We start from the raw sequence: 19,728 nt of genomic DNA on the forward strand, positions 1-19,728 counted from the left end.
TAACCTTTTTCTAATTTTGAATTATCTCATTAAAAACAATTATACAGAGTTGTGTATATATACTAGTTAAAAGAAAATGAACATTCTTATTGTTCTTGATTTATTTCCTAAACTGCTTTCCCTGGAGGTGTTTTACTCTGCCATTAGCAGTATATGAGAATACCAGTTTCCCCTAAAATTTGCCATCATAGAAAATTTTCTAATGAAGTAGGTTTAAATGGTACCTATTTTAATTTTAATTTGCTTACTTTGATTATTCTGTTTTGAAATTTTTTCATGTATTTAATATTTGCATTGCTTTCTATGTGAATTGTTGGTTCAGATTATTTGCTCACAAATACATAACAACTTTTGAGAAAAAAAAGTAGAAAGAACTCAGTGATTAGAACTTGGGAAGAAAGGAGTTAAGCTAGAAAATAATTCTGAGCCCCAGTGACTTGGAGAAAATTATTGACATATTGGGGGCAGTTGAGAAGGGTACCTGATTTGGTAGAGATGGTAAGTTTGAGTTGGGATATGTTGAATTTAAAGTTAGCGAGGAGGACAGGGAAATGCTTTTGAGCAGGCTTGTTGATCACCTAGCCAATGAGAGTAGGATGAAGAAGAACAGCCAGCAAAGGAGATTGAAGGAGCAGGCATCTGGAGTGGTAAGAAAGAGAAGTATGCCAGGGCACCATCACAGAAGATAAGGAGAGGACTATTGACTTTGACAGTTTGGACTCACAAGTGAGCTTCAAGAAAGCAAACTTAGTAAAATGATGGGCATAGAAAGTAGAAGGCATGATGGTCTGTAAAGGGAATGCATAGAGAAGAAATGCACACAGCTTTACACATCCTAAATTCACCCGTTTTGAGTATACAATTCAGTGAATTTTGGTTAATTTGAAAATGGAAGTGTTAGTCGCTCAGTCGTGTCCAGCTCTTGTGAATCCATGGCTCTTCTGTCCATGGAATTTTCCAAGCAAGAATACTAGAGGGTATAGCCATTCCCTTCTCCAGCAGATGTTCCTGACCCAGGGATCAAACACTATGTAACCATCACCACAATCCAATTTTAGAACATGCCCATCTCCCTAAAAAGATCCCTTTTGCTCATTTCTGAAGTAAAAGTGAAGTGTTAGTCACTCAGTTGTGTCTGACTCTTTGCAACCCCATGGACTGTAGCCCAACAGGCTCCTCTGTCCATGGAATTCTACAGGCAACAATACTAGAGTGCATAGCCATTCCCTTCTCCAGAGGATCTTCCTGACCCAGGGATTGAACCCAGGTCTTCTGCATTTAAGGCTGATTTCTTACCATCTGAGCCACCAGGAAAACCCCTTGCTCATTTCTAGTGACTCTCTATTCCCAACCTCAGCCTCAAGCAACCACTAATGATTCCATTTATATGAAATGTACAGGATAGGCAAATTCATAGAGATACAAAGTAGATTAGTGGTTGCTTGAGCCTGAGGTTAGAAATAGAGAGTGATTGCTCATTTCTAGTCACTGTCTATTCCCAACCTCAGCATCAAGCAACCACTAATCTACTTTCAGTCTCTATTAATTTGCCTATCCTGTACATTTCATATAAATGGAATCATATAATAAATGGGCTTTTGTATCTGGCTTCTTTCACCTAGCATACATTAGAAGTTCATCTTTGGTGTAGAGTATAACAGTATTTCATACTCTATTTTTTTCCCAAATATTTCATTGTATGGACATACCACATTTTATTTATCCATTCATCCATTAAAGGACATTGGATTGTTTCCACTTTTTAGCTATTGTGAATAATGCTGCCATGACTGTTCACACACAAATTTCTATGTGGACCTCTGTTTTAAATTCTCTTGAGTATTTAGGAGTAGAATTTCTGGGCCATATGATAACTCTGTTAACTTTTTAAGGAACTGCCTGTTTTCCAAAGTAGCTGTACCATTTTATACTTCCAACAACAAAATAGGAGGGTTTCAATTTCTTTTCATTAATTTTAATGAAATGATTATATATTACTGTGTGATTTGGAAAATAGTTTAAAATAAGATGCTTGAAAAGATATATCTTCATGTGAGAAATATCAGTAACTTCAGATAGGCAGATGACACCACCCTTATGGCAGAAAGCAAAGAGGAACTAAAGAGCCTCTTGATGAAAGGGAGAGGAGAGTGAAAAAGCTGGCTTAAAACTCAACATTCTGAAAACTAAGATCATGGCATCCAGTCCCATCACTTCATGGCAAATAGATGGGCAAACAATGGAAACAGTGACAGACTTTATTTTCTTGTGTTCCAACGTCACTATAGATGGTGGCTGCAGCCATGAAATTAAAAGACACTTATTCCTTGGAAAGAAAGTTATGACCAACCTAGAGAGCATATTAAAAAGCAGAGACATTACTTTACCAACAAACTCTTGTCTAGTCAAAGCTATGGTTTTTCCATTAGTTACGTATAGATGTGAGAGTCGGACCATAAAGAAAGCTGATTGCCGAAGAATTGATGCTTTTGAACAGTGGTGTTGGAGAAGACTCTTGAGAGTCCCTTGGACTGCAAGGAGATCAAATCAGTCAATCCTAAAGGAAATCAATCCTGAATATTCATTGGAAGAACTGATGCTGAAGTTGAAGCTCCAATACTTTGGCAACCTGATGCGAAGAGCTGACTCATTAGAAAAGACCCTGATGCTGGGGAGGATTGAAGGTAGGAGAAGTGGACGACAGAGGATGAGATGGCTGGATGGCATCACAAACTCAATAAACATGAGTTTGAACAAGCTCCGGGAGTTGGTGATGGACAGGAAAGCCTGGCATGCTGCAGTCCATGGGGTCACAAAGAGTTGGACATAACTGAGCGACTGAACTGAACTGAAAAGACATTTATACATTTAAAACTGTATAAAAAGTTGGCTAAGAAAAGGAAGGAGAGAAATGGGGTGGTGGTTAGAGAGGGAAGAAAGGTTTAAGTTAGTGATTCTCAAAATGTAGTCCTAGGGCTTCCCTGGTGGTCTAGTGGTTAAGAATCTGCCTGCCAACGCAGGGGACATGGGTTCTATCCCTGATCCTGGAGGATCCCACATGCCACAGAGCAACCAAGCCCATGTGCCACAGGTACTGAGCCCATATTCCCTACAGTCTGTGCCTTGCAACAAGAGAAGCTACTGCAATGAGAAGCCTGTCCAATGCAACTAGAGAGTAGCCCCCCTCACCATAAGGAGAGAAAGCCCTCAGGCAGCAACAAAGACCCAGCACAGCCAAAAGTAAATTAATTAACTAAAATATGTAGTCCTGGGACCAACACCCTCAGTATCACCTAAGAACTGAAGTAGAACTGAAAATTATTGGCCCCTACCCAGATCAACTGAATCAGAAACTGGGGCAACATGGCCCAGAGATGTGTGTTTTACAAGCCCTCCAGGCAATTCTGATATAAGCTAAATATGAGAACTTCTGGTTTAAGTGAACTTTTGATCAGGATTTGGGAAATTGGCTTAAGTTTAAAAACAGAAAGGGGAGGTCAATGGAAAGGTCATATTGATGCTGAATATGGAGCTGGCAGATCATAGTTTATGATCTCCAAGGAAGATGAGAAGGCCTAAGAAAGGTCAAGGGCAAAGATGACATTTAAAGAGAAATTCTGATGGAGCGAGCTTCCACTTACCTTCCTCAGACTACACACACATTTTTAACTTTTCTTATGTCCCTTCTACCCCACTCCAGTACTCTTGCCTGGAAAATCCCACGGACAGAAGAGCCTGGTAGGCTGTAGTCCATGGGGTCGCTAAGAGTCAGACACGACTGAGCGACTTCACTTTCACTTTTCACTTTCATGCGTTGGAGAAGGAAATGGCAACCCACTCCAGTGTTCTTGGCTGGAGAATCCCAGGGACGGAGGAGCCTGGTGGGCTGCGGTCTATGGGGTCGCACAGAGTCAGACACAACTGAAGCGACTGAGCAGCAGCAGTAGCAGCATGTCACTTCTATCACAACTAGAATGATGAGTATAGGTGGGAAAATTAAATATATATTCTTGAGCCACTCTGCCTGGAAGCCTGCAACAAAATTTAATTCCAGGTAGTTGTGCTCTTGGTTGTCTCCCTCCACTGTTATTTGGTTTGTGTACAGAGAATACAAATGCATTTTAATATTAGTAGGAGGGGAAAAAATTGGCAAGTAGCTCTGCTGGGAGGAAAAGGTACATAAATGTGACATATTTAATAGCTCAAAGAAATTATTTTATGGATTATCTCTCTTGGTTTTCTGTACTTAAAATTGCCTCCTGTGGTCTTTTCCATTTTTCCACTTTGCACAGACCTTTTAAAATGTGTAGAGTGTATATACACATATATAGCCACAGTTAATCCTCACAGCAACTCTGTGTGGTTAAGCCTTATTTTCCCGATTTGACCGATAAGGAAGCTAAGACTCAGGAAATGTATTGCTATACTATTATTAATAACAACAACAAAATGTATAATATCTAACATTTGCTAAGTGTTTATTGTATATCAGGTACTCCTATAAGCATTTTCATGTGAATTATTTTATTTATTACTAATCATGACCCTATAAGATAGTTACCCTTTACTGACACAGTTTTAAAGGTGAAACTTATTCTCAGATAGATTAAAGTCACTTGCCTAAGTTCAAACAAGCATCTGACTCCAGAGCCCATTACTTCTTGAATTATACAGCAAGTACATGACAAAGTTGGAGCATTACCCAGGTTTTTCAGTTCTAGGCCTAGGGCTCTCTTCCTTCTTTTTATCATACCACATCACAAGCAGAGTGCGGACCATCCAGTACACATTTCCTGTTTGCCAATTGAGTGAAAGAAAATGGATAATTGAGAATTGAATCTCATTTCATTAGGTAGAGTACACTTTTCAGGAAGGCTTATGAAACCTTCAGAGGCAAGAAAGGATTTGTCAAAGAGCATGACAAAGTGAATTTAAATACTTGGGTATTAATTTAATCCTGGCCACACAAAACTTATTCAAGGAAAATTAAGAAACTCTAATGGGAGAAATAAAGACATGAATAAATGCATAGCTATTCTCTGTTTCAATTTGGGAAGACTAATACAGTAATGATTACTCCCTAAGTTAATGTATAGATTTAATATACTACCGATTAGAGTCACTGTGGGATACTTTATAGAACTTGTCAAATTCATAGTGAAATTTATCTGAACGAAAAAGTGGGCAGGAAGACCAAAGAATACATTTATTTAAAGAGGTAATGGTGGTAGACTTACCCTATCAGATTTTAAAGTTTGCCTTAAAGTGACAATTATTAAAACCATATGATAGTGGGTTGAAAAAATGTCAAACAGTGAAATTAAATAAAAAAGAGATTCTAGGAACAGATTCTAAGACTACAGAGCACACTGGAGGCAACTGTGAACTGCAGAAAGCAATCATCTTTCTTCAATAAATGTTGGGAACTGTAGGTATCAATATGGAGAATAATTACCTTAGAGCCGCAGCACATACAATACTCTATAGTATAAATTTCAGAAAGCAGACCAGTGGAATAGCATATTCATTCCAGCTATGGATGAAAGATAAATTTGTGCCTATTAAATGGAGGATATCATCAGAGACAAGATGGATGATTGTTATATAAAAGTTGGGGAAAGAAACTTTTGTACAACAAAATGTAATAAAAAGCTAAATAAGAGAATGAGAAAAATGTCTGGGGTCAGCATCACAGATAACAGTTGACTGTCCAAAAAATATAAAGAATGGATACAGATTATAGAAGGTCAACTTTCAGATTCAGCTTCATAAAGGACAAAGAAAATAAACAGCCAATTTACACATGAGGAAATAAAGACAGTAAAATCATTGCATGGAAAAGTACAACCTCGCTACCAATTAAATAAGTACAAATAAAAACAACTTCAAGGTGTCACAATCAGCTTATTAAATTATCAACAGTTGATTGAAATTATAAATAGAAATTACAAAACCCTATCTTGACAAGACTTGAGGAAACAGTATGTGTTTCATGGAGCAGTATAAATTAGTTCAGTTTTCTTAAAAGACAATCTAGAAATATGTGACAAGAGTTATAAAACTGTACATACTCCTTGATCTAGCATGCCCCCCAAGGACGTAACCTAAAAAGGGAAAAGTAAGTTGTTTAAAGATATTTATAGTAGTGCTATTTATAATCATGGAAAAGATTTACCAATCTAATATATCATCATGTTGGTATAGTATTTAGCCATTAACTATGATGGGTATACAAACATTGGGTCTTGCACAGATTTGACTATTTGTAATAATATTAACAACAAAAAAGGCTAAATTGTAAACCACATGTTAAATCTGGTAGTAGCCATGTACAAAGAAGATTCAGAAAGGCATCTGGTAAAATGTAAACAGCTGGAGCTGAATGCATGTGGTGTTCTTTGGGTACATGTCAACTTGCTGCAATTCATAACAAAAAAGAAAATCTGAAGAAGAGGCAACCCACATCGGTTTGATGTAGGCCTGCAAAAGTTAAAGATCAAGGGCTTTGGAAAAATCCCTGTACCAATGACAGACAGTGTTACTTAGCAGCCATGCTTGATCTCTCCGTTAGCTAGAATTTGTTTTGCTAGAATTCTCCATCAACTAGCATTTCTGCTTATCTGTCTTGACTTTTCTGAGGTGGTACATCACCAGACCTCTGTGAATCTTCAAGTTTGTCACCATCACTACAACATAGAACCTCTCCCTCCACTCCCACTAATGAACATTTTATTATCTGACTTAGAGCCATTACTTTCTCAAGACCTTTACATTGCTCTTCACTCCATCATTAGCGCTAGTTGGCAAGTAGTTTGCATTACAGAGAAGCACTTTTTCTCTCTCCCAGGGTTACTGTGCACCTGTGTACCTTGACCCCAAATAGAGACTCATCAAGCCACATTGACATGCGAGTGCCAAGTGGTTGACTAGCCTCCCTCCTTTGCTTGGTGACTTGCCCTGCAAACCAGTATTATAATACCTTGCAAGTCAAATTCATACCCTTTGCATAATGATAAGTTACTACACTTCATGGACCTTTAGGGTTACTCTTAAAGGGTTAAAACCTCAAATGGTATATACATGCATGCTGAAGAGCTACTCTATAATGATAATTGCCATTCATAACTCAGCACCCAGATTGCCTTTTAAACTATTTGAGATTAAATTATGTTCTTTGTAACTTTGGTATTAAATCTATTCCCCTGTCTTTGAAATTCAGTACCTTAATACCTGGTATCGGAGAAGGCAATGGCACCCCACTCCAGTACTCTTGCCTGGGAAATCCCATGGATGGAGGAGCCTGGTAGGCTACAGTCCATGGGGTTGTGAAGAGTCAAACACAACTGAGCGACTTCAGTTTCACTTTTCACTTTCATGCATTGGAGAAGGAAATGGCAACCCACTCCAGTGTTCTTGCCTGGAGAATCCCAGGGACAGTGGAGCCTGGTGGGCTGCCATCTATGGGGTCGCACAGAGTCGGACACAACTGACACGACTTAGCAGCTTTAGCGGCAGCAACACCTGGTATACATGGGGATTCAAATATACAAAAATTGCTCTCTCCCTCTAGCACATCCATTGTTTAACGGTGGTGGGGCACTGAATTTCCTTAAATAGCATCAAGATTCCCACAAGAGCTATGTGGACCTCCAGTATACTCATTTTATTTTGTAAATCTTCATCCCACTTGTCACATGGGTGGTATGTATATAGTTAATTAAAATTCCTTTTTAAGAGTTTTTTTAAATGGGTTTAGACCTCTTAAGATACCCTAGTAAGTTGGGAACCTGGAAGATAATGACTGATTAAAGCAGTGTATCTCAAAGTCTGATTTGGGAGCAGCAGTACCATCATCATTCTGAAAATTGTTAAAAATAAAATTTCTACACCTTGCCCCAGATTTACCAAATCAGAAATTCTGGGGATAGGACTGAGCCACCTCTGTTTTAATAAGCTTTCCAGGTGATTCTGATGCATGTTTAAGTGTCAGAACCACTGGCTACTAGAGAATAGAGCCTCAATAACCTCAGGCAGCCTAGTCCTCTGTTAAATTGTGCTGGTGGATATCAAACCCTCCTGACCTCTCAACAATACATTATGTGCACTTAAAATGTCTTTTATTAAATCTCTTGAGAAGGTTATGAGAATGCTGAAGAGTCAGCATGTAGTGCGGGCATAAACCATGGGCATTGGAGTCAGATGGACCTTGGTTGTAACTTCTCCCGGCTGCTTACGTTGTTTAAGCTCCCTGAGTCTCATTTCTAACATGCACAAGATAATGCTCAAGCCGCAAGATTGTCTCAAGGATGAAATGAGATCGAGTCTGTTAACTGTCCAGCCCTGTGCCTGACACATGATGGACTTTGAGTAAACAAGAGCGATCACTACCCTCCTTTAGCACCATGTTTGTGACACTACATAGAATTCAGAGGAATAATGGGAAAACCTTCTTGAAAACTCCAAGCTGGGGTCATTGGAGAGAGGGATCTAAGCTTCACCCAAGATAGCCACAATAAAGCAAGGACTTCTCAGATCTCTTCAAAGGACACTTTGCACCAGACTCCTGGGGGCTCTGTAAGGCTCAGGGCAAATCGTGCCACTTGTGTTTGCTGTTGCCAGACTAATTGTTCCTTACTTGAAGTTCTGTGGCCCCAGAGGCAGAGAAGGGTGGCAACAATAAGCATTTTGGGCCCTTCTCCCTCCCTGTGTAGCCTCCTTGTGTCTCACTTCCTGGACCTTGCAAATATTTCCTTCAGCAATAAGCTGGGAGTGGCTGTTTCTCTTGGAGCAGTCGTATCTTTTGGCTGCTGAGAAAGAGGGAAGGGGAGATGGAGCTGGAACTGTGCCATCTTGCTGCTGAGATCCTGGAATGCCAAGCTATTGTGGTGAGGTTAAAAATAAAAATTCCAAACAAGAAAGCTTCAAAAGGCCAAAGGAGGCAGGAGGAGATATTTCAGCCTCTGCAAATATTGGTTTTCATTTTCAATTACTATGAACCCCTCCCCAAAAAAGATTGTAACAAAAGGGGAAAATCTATTTATCAGAAGCACAGTCTACCTGTGCCAAGAGGAAAAGAGAATAACAGCCCAGGACTTGGCACATGATTTGCTTTTGTTTTTGAGATGTAGTCTCCTTGGCTAGTGTCAGCAAAGCCCTTTCTCAGACTTAGCTTTCATGCTTCCTCCGCTCTCTTCAGCAAGGAGCCAAAGTCTTTGAGAACACCTTGTGATGAATGTAGTGCGAGTACCTTTTGCCTCACTCCAGGAGTCCTTGCTTCAATGTGATTGTCCCTTGGAGCCAAATAAGGCAAGTTCCAGTCTAGACACTACTACTACTCAGTAGCTGGTAAAATTAATTACCCTCTCTAAGCTTCAGGATCCTCATTTTCAAACCCACAGTAATGGTATAGTTACTTCAGTGAGCTTGTGTGAAAAGTAATAGAAATACATAGGCAGAAGTGCCTACAACAGTACCTGACACATAGTAAGTAATAAGTAAGAAACCATAGTTCTTTTTCCTTAATGAAGTTCCTTATCCTCCACTCTAGGAAAGAATCCTTACTTGGTCTCAAAGAAAACTGTAGATTTCTATGCATATAGGGCCTCTAGAGAACACTGTTCTTGGCTTGAACCTGACACACTTCAGTGGAAGCCTCCCATTCACCAGTCTAGGGCTTCCCAGGTGGCACTAGTGGTAAAGAACTCACTTGCCAAAGCAGGAGATGTAAGAGACTCAGATCATGATCAAACCCATGTTCGATCCCTGGGTCAGGAAGATCCCCTGGAGAAGGGAATGGCAACCCACTCCAATATTCTTGCCTGGAGCATCCTATGGACAGAGGAGCCTGGCAGGCTATGGTTCAAGAGGTCGCAAAGAGTCGGGCAGGACTGATGTGACTTAGCATACATGCATTCACCAGTCCACTTCCGTTGTTAGTGCCTGGAAAGCAAGGACTATGGGTTTTGCTCCCCTTAGATCTGGTCATCTTGCACAGTGTAATACTGAATGACAGCTTGGAATGACGTATATACACATTGGCCCAGCTGATCTCTTTGAGGGCAGTCTTTCCCCTTTTCTGGAGTCTTGCCTATTTCTGCTCCCCTCAGGTAAGTGACTCTGAAAGGTTTAGGCTACCCTTACACAGCCCATGTTGGCAGGAGGGATGTGCTTTTCAAATTAGAATTTATGCAGAGGATAGCAATGTCCAGGTTGCCTTGCTGGAGCCCTGTGCCACGGATAGTGTTATAGTGCCATGGATTGTGTCACTGAATGTCCCTACAAGAGTGTGCTCTTTTCTTCCAACTGGTTCTGGAGTTGGCTACTTAGAGTTAAATTCTGTAAGGCTGACATAACTGATTGATACCTAAACAAAAAACAACTTAGAATATCTAGTCTTCTTGATCTTCACACTGCTTTTAAGCCAAAACTTGGCTTTTTTTCTCTCTCCTTTTTAAGTAGTTGAGAAGAGTGAGTAAATGAACCTATGGTTAAAATCCTTGGTAATCTAGGGCCTCCTGGCTCAGCAACCATGTATCTGAGCTAAGACCCAAGGTCTCTTGGTTTCTTGGCTATTGAATAGGGCTGAACATTAACCAGAGGATGGTGCAATTCAACTCTCTTGATGAGAACAAGGAGTAGGGCTGAAGCCTACAGCAGTGAAGGTTGTACATTGCAGTTTGTATAACCATATGCAGGGGCCCTGAGTAAGTGACTTCACTCTAACAATAACTAGCCTAGTGTTATTCGCTCAGTCATATCCGACTCTTTGCTACCCCATAGACTGTTCCCCGCTAGGCTCCTCTGTTCATGGAATTCTCCAGGCAAGAATAGCATTCAGTTCAGTTCAGTTGCTCACTTGTGGCCAACTCTTTGCGAACCCATAAACCACAGCACGCCAGGCCTCCCTGTCCATCACCAACTCCCGGAGTTCACTCAGATTCACATCCATTGAGTCAGTGATGCCATCCAGCCATCTCATCCTCTGTCATCCCCTTCTCCTCCTGCCCCCAATCCCTCCCAGCATCAGAGTCTTTTCTAATGAGTCAACTCTTCGCATGAGGTGGCCAAAGTACTGGAGTTTCAGCTTGAGCATCATTCCTTCCAAAGAAATCCCAGGGCTGATCTCCTTCAGAATGGACTGGTTGGATCTCCTTGCAGTCCAAGGGACTCTCAAGAGTCTTCTCCAACACCACAGTTCAAAAGCATCAATTCTTCAGTGCTCAGCTTTCTTCACAGTCCAACTCTCACATCCATACATGACTATTGGAAAAACCATAGCCTTGACTAAATGGACCTTTGTTGGCAAAGTAATGTCTCTGCTTTTGAGTGTTATCTAGCTTGGTCATAACTTTCCTTCCAAGGAGTAAGCATCTTTTGATTTAATGGCTGCAGTCACCATCTGCAGTGATTTTGGAGCCCCCCAAAATAAAGTCTGACACTGTTTCCACATCTATTTTCCATGAAGTGATGGGACTGGATGCCATGATCTTCGTTTTCTGAATGTTGAGCTTTAAGGCAACGTTTTCACTCTCCTCTTTCACTTTCATCAAGAGGCCTTTTAGTTCCTCTTCACTCTTTGCCATAAGCGTGGTGTCATCTGCATATCTGAGGTTATTGATATTTCTCCCAGCAATCTTGATTCCAGCTTCTGCTTCTTTCAGCCCAGTGTTTTTCATGATGTACTCTGCATATAAGTTAAATAAGCAGAGTGACAATATACAGCCTTGATGTACTCCTTTTCCTATTTGGAACCAGTCTGTTGTTCCATGTCCAGTTCTAACTGTTGCTTCCTGACCTGCATACAGGTTTCTCAAGAGGCAGGTCAGGTAGTCTGGTATTCCCATCTCTTTCAGAATTTTCCACAGTTTATTGTGATCCACACAGTCAAAGGCTTTGGCATAGTCAATAAAGCAGAAATAGATGTTTTTCTGGAACTCTCTTGCTTTTCCATGATCCAGTGGATGTTGGCAATTTGATCTCTGGTTCCTCTCCCTTTTCTAAAACCAGCTTGAACATCTGGACGTTCACAGTTCACATATTGCTGAAGCCTGGCTTGGAGAATTTTGAGCATTACTTTACTAGCATGTGAGATGAGTGCAATTGTGTGGTAGTTTGAGCATTCTTTGGCATTGCCTTTCTTTGGGATTGGAATGAAAACTGACCTTTTCCAGTCCTGTGGCCACTGCTGAGTTTTCCAAATTTGCTGACATATTGAGTGCAGCACTTTCACAGCATCATCTTTCAGGATTTGAAATAGCTCAACTGGATTTCCACCACCTCCACTAGCTTTGTTGGTAGTGGTGGTTTCTAAGGCGCACTTGACTTCACATTCCAGAATGTCTGGCTCTAGGTGAGTGATCACACCATCATGATTATCTGGGTCGTGAAGATCTTTTTTGTACAGTTCTTCGGTGTATTCTTGCCATCTCTTCTTAATATCTTCTGCTTCTGTTAGGTCTATACCATTTCTGTCCTTTATCGAGCCCATCTTTGCATGAAATTTTCGTAGTTCTGTCATTTATGAATCACCTTTGCATGTACCTAGCATCATTGCTAGGTCCTTCTTATATGGTTAATCCTCACAGCAGCTTTGTAAGATAAATATTTTACTAAAACTGAGATAAATAAACTTTGCTCGAGGTCACAAAACTTTTGGGTTCTGGAGACAGATTTTTAAATTTTACTGGAAGTCAGACTCAAGTCTTTCTAAACACTGTGTTCTTTCCACTCTGCTTTGTTGTCTTCCCTGTGCCCTGGGAAGGAAAGAGTGATAAATTTAATGACTGTCACAGAGCAGGGTTATTTCTCACCACAGCTGCAGGACACTGACCCCACCAGAGCCTTTGGTGATGTTGCTTTTACCACCTGCATCTCATAAGATCTAGATTGGAGATGAAGGTGGGGAAAAGTGGGAGAGGCAAGGACAGAGGGTAGGAATGTGTGTGCTGAGGGTTGGGGCACGTACTATAAATGGGAAGCCAACCTAACTGAAACTAGTAACTCTATCCCCAAACCTCTTCCCCCAAACCACAACACTCTCATCTTTTTCATGCTGGATCTTTGTAGAAACAAAGATACTATAGAAATAGTATGACCCCTGAACTATTGATATTAGAATCTCGTGGGACAGTTGTTTATAGATTCCTGAGGTATTAAATCTCAATTTTTAGAGGTGGAACCAAAGAATTTGCATGTTAAACAGCATCTTCAGGTAATTCCAATTAAGTGCTACTTTGATTAGGAGCAACTTCCCCAGACCAATGGTTTCCAACTTTTTGGATCATGCACCCTTCTCAGAAAGGGTCTTTAGAACCTTTAATATATGTTGGTAGTTTATTAATAAATTCCTTATATCTACTAATGTTCTAATATTTCTGTTTTACATGCAAAATGATGAGTTTTGCATTAGTATTCTTCAATGAAAATAATCTCTGGTTTTCCTTTATGTATGTTCTAGTCGCTGGGTTTTGGTGTTGACGTTATACAGGATTCATTTCATCTCCCTTTTTTCTCTAGATTCCAAAATCTAGAAAGGGTAAATAGCATATGGGTTGTCTGATGCTTAAGGTTGATAGAATTAACACTGGTGGCTCAGACAGTAAAGAATCTGCCTGCAATGCAGGAGACCTGGGTTCAATCTCTGGGTCAAGAAGATCCCCTGGGAAAGGGAATGACTACCCACTCCAGTATTGTATTGTTGCCTGGAGAATTCCATGGACAGAGGAGCCTGGTGGGCTACAGTCCATGGGGTTGCAAAGAGCTGGGCATGACTGAGTGACTAGCACTTCTACTTTCTTTCAGAATTAACACAAGACCATGGGAGTATAGGGCTTCCCTTGTGGCTCAGCTGGTAAAGAATCCGCCTGCAGTGTGGGAGACCTGGGTTCGATTCCTGGGGTGGGAAGATCCCCTAGAGAAGGGAAAGTCTACACAGTCCAGTATTCTGGCCTAGAGAATTTCATGGAATGTACAGTCCATGGGGTCACAAAGAGTCAGACATAACTGAGAGACTTTCACTTCACTCACATGGGAGTATGCTATTTTTTGGTCAAATTTATCAATTTTTTTTCCTATGGTAACTGGTGGTTTAGATATTTTCATTTTTCTGCAATCAGTTTTGGTAATTTTTGTTTTTCTAGAAAACTATTCTAAGTTTTCAAATTTGTTTTCATAAAGTAGATCAAAGTGTTCTCTTACTCTTTTCATTTAGTCTGTAGCTGTGGTTATTTGTCCATTTCTAATTTTGTGCATTTAGGGTTTTTAATTAGCAAATGGATAATCTGTTTTATGTTTTTTTCTTTTAAAGAAAGTTGTTGGCTTTAATTATTAGTTCTAACATTTGTTTTCTAGTGTATTAATTTCTGCCACTAGATTTTTTTGCTTAGTTCTATTTTTGTGTCTCTTAACCTTCTTTTGTTGAAAGCATAATTCATTTATTTTGTTTTTATGTATTAATGTAAGTATTAAAGACTATCATTTTTTTCACCATTGCTTTAATCATCCGTATTCTCTCACTTCTGATATTTTCATTATTGTTATTTTCTAGGTAGTCTACAATTTTAGATTGTCTCCTTTTTGACTAGAGTGGAGGATATTTTCTCCCTTTCATTTTCTATGTGCTAGAAATATTTGTTTTTCATTAATTTTTAATGTTATTGTGTTGTGACTAGATACAAGTCTGTGTATATTAGTTGCTCAGTCGTGTCTGACTCTTTGTGACCCCATGGACTGTAGCCCGCCAGGCTTCTCTATCCATGGGATTCTTCAGGCAAGAATACTGGAGTGGGTTGCCATTTCCTTCTCCAGGGGATCTTTCCTCCTCAGGGATAGAAATCGGGTCTCCTGCATTGCAGGCTGCATTGCAGCCTAAGCTACAGTAGTAGCTCTTCTACTTCTACTTTTTGGTTTAATATGTAGTCAATAAAAAATTTTTAATGGGCCCTTGAAAAGAAAGTAGAGTCTGTTTTTGGTATATGAAGAAATTTAGATTTTTTTTTCATTATCTTTTGACTATCATGTCTGTCATCAGCTGAAACAGTCTCATATTTTGTTTCTGCTTTTTGTACCTATACATTTTATATATTTTTGCTTTATGAATTTTAATGCTATATTACTTGGTACAGGATAATTAGATCTTGTCTTTTTAAATTGTTAATATTATAGTGTCCTTCTTTGTCTTGTTTATTACTTTTTGCCTTTAATTCAACATTTTAAAAATTATATGAGTATCATGGCCCCTGGAATTTTTTAAATTACCTCATTTATTAAATATTTATGAATGCCTACTATGTGCCAGGCACTAGGTATCAGATGAATGACACACACAAGATCTCTGCCCTTGTGTGAATTTATGCTCTGAGAAAAACAAAACAGAAAAAGAATAATTAAGGATAAGTTGTCTCTATTGTAGATTAGGTGGTCAGGAAAGGCCTGTCTGCCTGATAGCATTTATCATCCTATTGCTTCCCACTCACCGTCTTGTTTGTTTGCTTCCTGACCAGGGGAAATGGCAGGTGGAACAGTTTGTACACAAGGAATTTTTATAATCTTAAGAAGCTAGAGGTGGGCTAAGGTCCAAATGAGAAGAGAATGGGGAATGTGTGGCTGTGAATTTCTGATCCACATGAGGGATGAGCTAGCCAGGATGGGGACTGGGAATGAGGGGAGTGAAGGAGATTTTGCTTTCCATTCTATCTCATTTTGGCCACCATTATGTGTATTATTATTTTTAAGGAAATATTTTCAGGCTCCAACATGACTACTGAATGGGTATTCTGTCTGATGGTTTAATTCAACTGCTGGAATTTCCTGTCAGGAGGCAGTACTTAGCATGATGCTGATTGCTCACAGGCTAAAGCAGGAAACCAGATCTTCTGGCTTAGAGAGTTTAACTCTTCAAACTCTGAGACTGAAGAGATGTCCTTTGCTTTGGTCATTCTTTATTATACCGAAGTTTGACTTTTTAACATATTTAAGTAAACCTGGACTTCTTTTCCTTGGATATACTCTTCTATTACAAGATTAGAATTTCTTATTTCACTTCGCAAGTGGCAGCTTTTAAGTTTTCTGATAGTTTTTTTCTTATAAGTATATAATATATACATATATAACACATATATTAAAATTTTACACACATACACACACCCTTAACTCTTGAATCTGGAATTTATTTTTATATATAATATATGGTACAGCTTCATATAACACTGCTCCTCTGCTATTGTCTCAAAAGTATATTAATACATCTTTATCTTCTTGTTATGGAAGGTGAATTACACATTTTTATAGTTTGATATTAAATATGTCTCTGGACTTTCAATTCCATTCTATTAATCAGTAAAGCACTGTTTTAATTACAATTGCTTTATATTATGCTTAATGCCTTACTTAGCTCCCATTTCTTCTGTAGCAAAGTATACATTTTATTATACAGTAGTCCCTCCTTATCTGTGGGGGATACATTCCAAGACCCTCAGTGGATACCTGAAAACATGGATAGTGCTGAGCCCTATATATACTATGTTTTTTTCCTATACATATATACCTATGATAAAGTTTAATTGGGTGGTATGTGTTAGTCACTCAATTGTGTCCAACTCTTTGAGACTCCCACTGTAGCCCGCCAGGCTCCTCCATCCATGGAACTCTCCAGGCAAGAATACTGGAGTGGGTAGCCATTTCCTTCTCCAAGGGGAATTAGGCAGAGTAAGGGATTGACAATAATAATTAATAATACAATAGAACATTATAGAAATATTCTACAATAAAAGTTATGTAAATTCTGTCTCTTGATCAACTTCTCAACTCTGCCAGAAACATGGCAGATGCAGCCTTTCCAGTAACTTTTATGTTTTTCAATACAAACCTATTCCTGAGTCTTTATAACCATCCCTTACTTACAGTAGTCACTTATTTCAGGGAATTCCTTGCTGAAGTCTTCACATAGGCTTCCTGTTTTCTGGTGCAACACGTTGCTGTCAGCCAGAACATGTTTTCCATTCATGTCTTGCATCCACAAATTTAATGCCTTTTCATCTTAACTAAACCCTTCTCATGCACTGTGGCCACAACTTTTGCACTTTGAGGTATGATAGCAGAATGAGCACAATTTTTTTTTCCTTTTTCATAATTTGACAGATAGAAGATTCATTCTTACCATAGATCTTAGCAACCTCAGCATATGATTTGTTCCCTTTCTTTATTAGGTCAAGAACTTTCACCTTTTCACTTAAAGGAAGATCTTTATGGTTTCTCTTTGGCAGATCTCAATTGCCAGCATCACTACTCTTGGGCCTTAGGGCCATTATTAAGTAGAATAAGAGTTACTTCTACACAAGCACTGTGATACTGTGACAGTCCATCTGATAACCTAGATAGCTACTAAGTGGCTAATGGGTGGGATCCACTGGACAAAGGGATGATTTACATCCTGGACAGGATGGAGCAGGACAGATAGAGATTTCATCACACTACTCAGAATAGCACACAATTTAAAAGTTCTGAGTTGTTTATTTCGGGAATTTTACATTTACTATTTTTTGGACCATGGTTGAATATAGGTAACTGAAACCATGGAAAGTAAAACAGTGGATAAACGAGGATTGTTGTATCCTTCTTTATTTTGCAAGTTAACAAAAAAAATTCTACAGTTAAAAATTCCTGTTGAAAATTCTGTTTGGAATTGCATTAGAAGGGTATATTTAAAGGCCAAAATAGCAGATATTTCTGAATGGCCTGCTTGATGTTTTTTGGCACGAGAACATGGACAGAAAGTATACATGCCAAATTCATGATATAGCTTGCATGTAGAGAGGCAGCAGGGTTATAGAAGTAGGGGGTGAAACAAAGGGGTATTATTTATTTATTTTAAAAATTCACGAGGAATTCCTTGGTGGTCCAGTGGTTAAGACTCTGCCTTCCAATGCAAGGGACATGAGTTTAATCCCTGGTCAGGGAACTGAGATTCCATATGCTGCACTGTATGGTCAAAGCAATAAATAAATAAAATTTAAAAACTAAAAGTCGTGAAACATAGATGGCAATGTATTAAAATATCTTAATTCTGGGCAGTAGGTGGGGATATTTATTATAGCAATCTCTGTATGTTTTAAAACATTTGAAATGTTTCACAGTTAAAACAAAAACAACAAATATAGCAGGATAACTACACAGCACATTCAGCCTGAGTGAGTGGGATAGTGTCTATATCCAGACTTTGGAGCAAGACTCTCCATGTTTAAATCCTAGTTCTGCCACTTACTGCTAATGGCTCTGTGACCCAGAGCAACGACTGGGTTATAATTATAATAGCTACTTCCTAGGCTTGTTTTGAGGATTAAAGAAGTTAAGACATGGAAATCGCTTAAAACCATGTCTGGCACCTAGATGTTAGCTATCAATGTTATATATCATATATTAGTATTACTAATATTATTACATTTACTACCTATATTATATTGTTTTTTTGCCATTTTAAAATTTACATAAATGAGGTTATCTAAAGTTATGGGACCATCTGCAGTGTGCTTGTTTTATCCAGCCTTCATCTGCTGTTTTGCAGGGAAATGGCTCATTCCAAGGCTAGCTTTTCATGGGCAACCCCATTCCATCCTTGCCTTGAGAACCCAGCACTGGACTTGTCAAACTACCGAGCAGTCTCTTCTCTTGACCTCCTTGGAGACTTTGAGCACTCCTCCAAAAAAGCAGAGGAAACCTCCGTTCATGAGGGGGAGAGCTCCCTCGCCTCCATGCCTCGCCCGCTGCGCAGCCGTGCCTTCTCAGAAAGCCACATCACCCTGGATCCTCAGAGCTCCCCGGCCTGGGAACAGCACAGGAAGGAGCTCTTCAACAAAGTTGATGAGACCCAGCCAGACGCTCTGGGGGCCAGGAAGAAGGCCTTTCCTCCTCCTCGCCCTCCTCCTCCCAACTGGGAGAAATACAGGCTCTTCCGTGCAGCCCAGCAACAGCAACAGCAGCAAAAGCAGCAGCAAGAGGAGGAAGAAGAGGAGGAGGAGGAAGAGGAAGAAGAAGAGGAGGAAGGGGTAGAGGAGGAGGAGGAAGAAGAGGAGGAAGCGGGGGAGGAGGAGGAGCTGCCACCCCAGTATTTCAGTTCAGAAACCACTGGTTCTGGTGCCCTCCATCCTGAGGAGGTTCTGGAGCAGCCCCAGCTTCCAGCCTTTGGCCACCTGGAGGCCCCGAGGCAGGGCTCACAAAGCCTCCCAGCAGAGCCAGAATCCTTTGCTCTGCGATCCAGTGATTTCCTGCCTCCAGTAAGGGGCCACTTGGGATCTCAAGCTGAAAAGGCTCAACCCCCTTGTTATTACGGCATTGGTGGGCTTTGGAGGACATCAGAGCAGGAGACCACTGATTCCAAGTAAGTGCTTATGAAAGATGTTAGGTCCCTGAAGAGGGGGCAGCATGAGTTTGAATTCCACCTCCACCATTTGCCAGCTGTATGACCTTCGACTGGTCAATTAAACTATTCCCAGTCTCATTTTTTCTCACCTGGAAAATGGCCATGATTCTACCTATTTCACATGGTTCTTGTGAGAATGAGGATAATTCACATAAAGGACATAGCCCCATGCTTAGCACATAGTAGGTGCTCAGGAGGTGGCTCAGACAGTAAAGAATCTGCCTGCAATGCAGGAGACCCAGGTTTGATCTCTGTATCAGGAAGATTCCCTGAAGAAGGGCATGGCTACCCACTCCAGTATTCTTGTGTGGAGA

At 40.0% G+C, this 19,728-nt stretch overlaps 1 protein-coding gene across 3 annotated transcripts in view; it reads left to right on the forward strand.

Moving 5' to 3' along the window:
- SHROOM4 (shroom family member 4) overlaps positions 1-19,728 on the forward strand; it is a 261,858-nt gene that overhangs the window by 227,799 nt on the left and 14,331 nt on the right. For all 3 annotated transcript variants that reach the window (XM_070291693.1, XM_070291695.1, XM_070291694.1), the window contains one exon: positions 18,560-19,372. In XM_070291693.1, the coding sequence (XP_070147794.1) occupies positions 18,560-19,372 (813 nt within the window). The remainder of the gene's footprint in view (positions 1-18,559; positions 19,373-19,728) is intronic.

This window comes from Ovis canadensis, chromosome X (assembly GCF_042477335.2).
Source record: "Ovis canadensis isolate MfBH-ARS-UI-01 breed Bighorn chromosome X, ARS-UI_OviCan_v2, whole genome shotgun sequence".
NCBI lineage: Eukaryota > Metazoa > Chordata > Mammalia > Artiodactyla > Bovidae > Ovis > Ovis canadensis.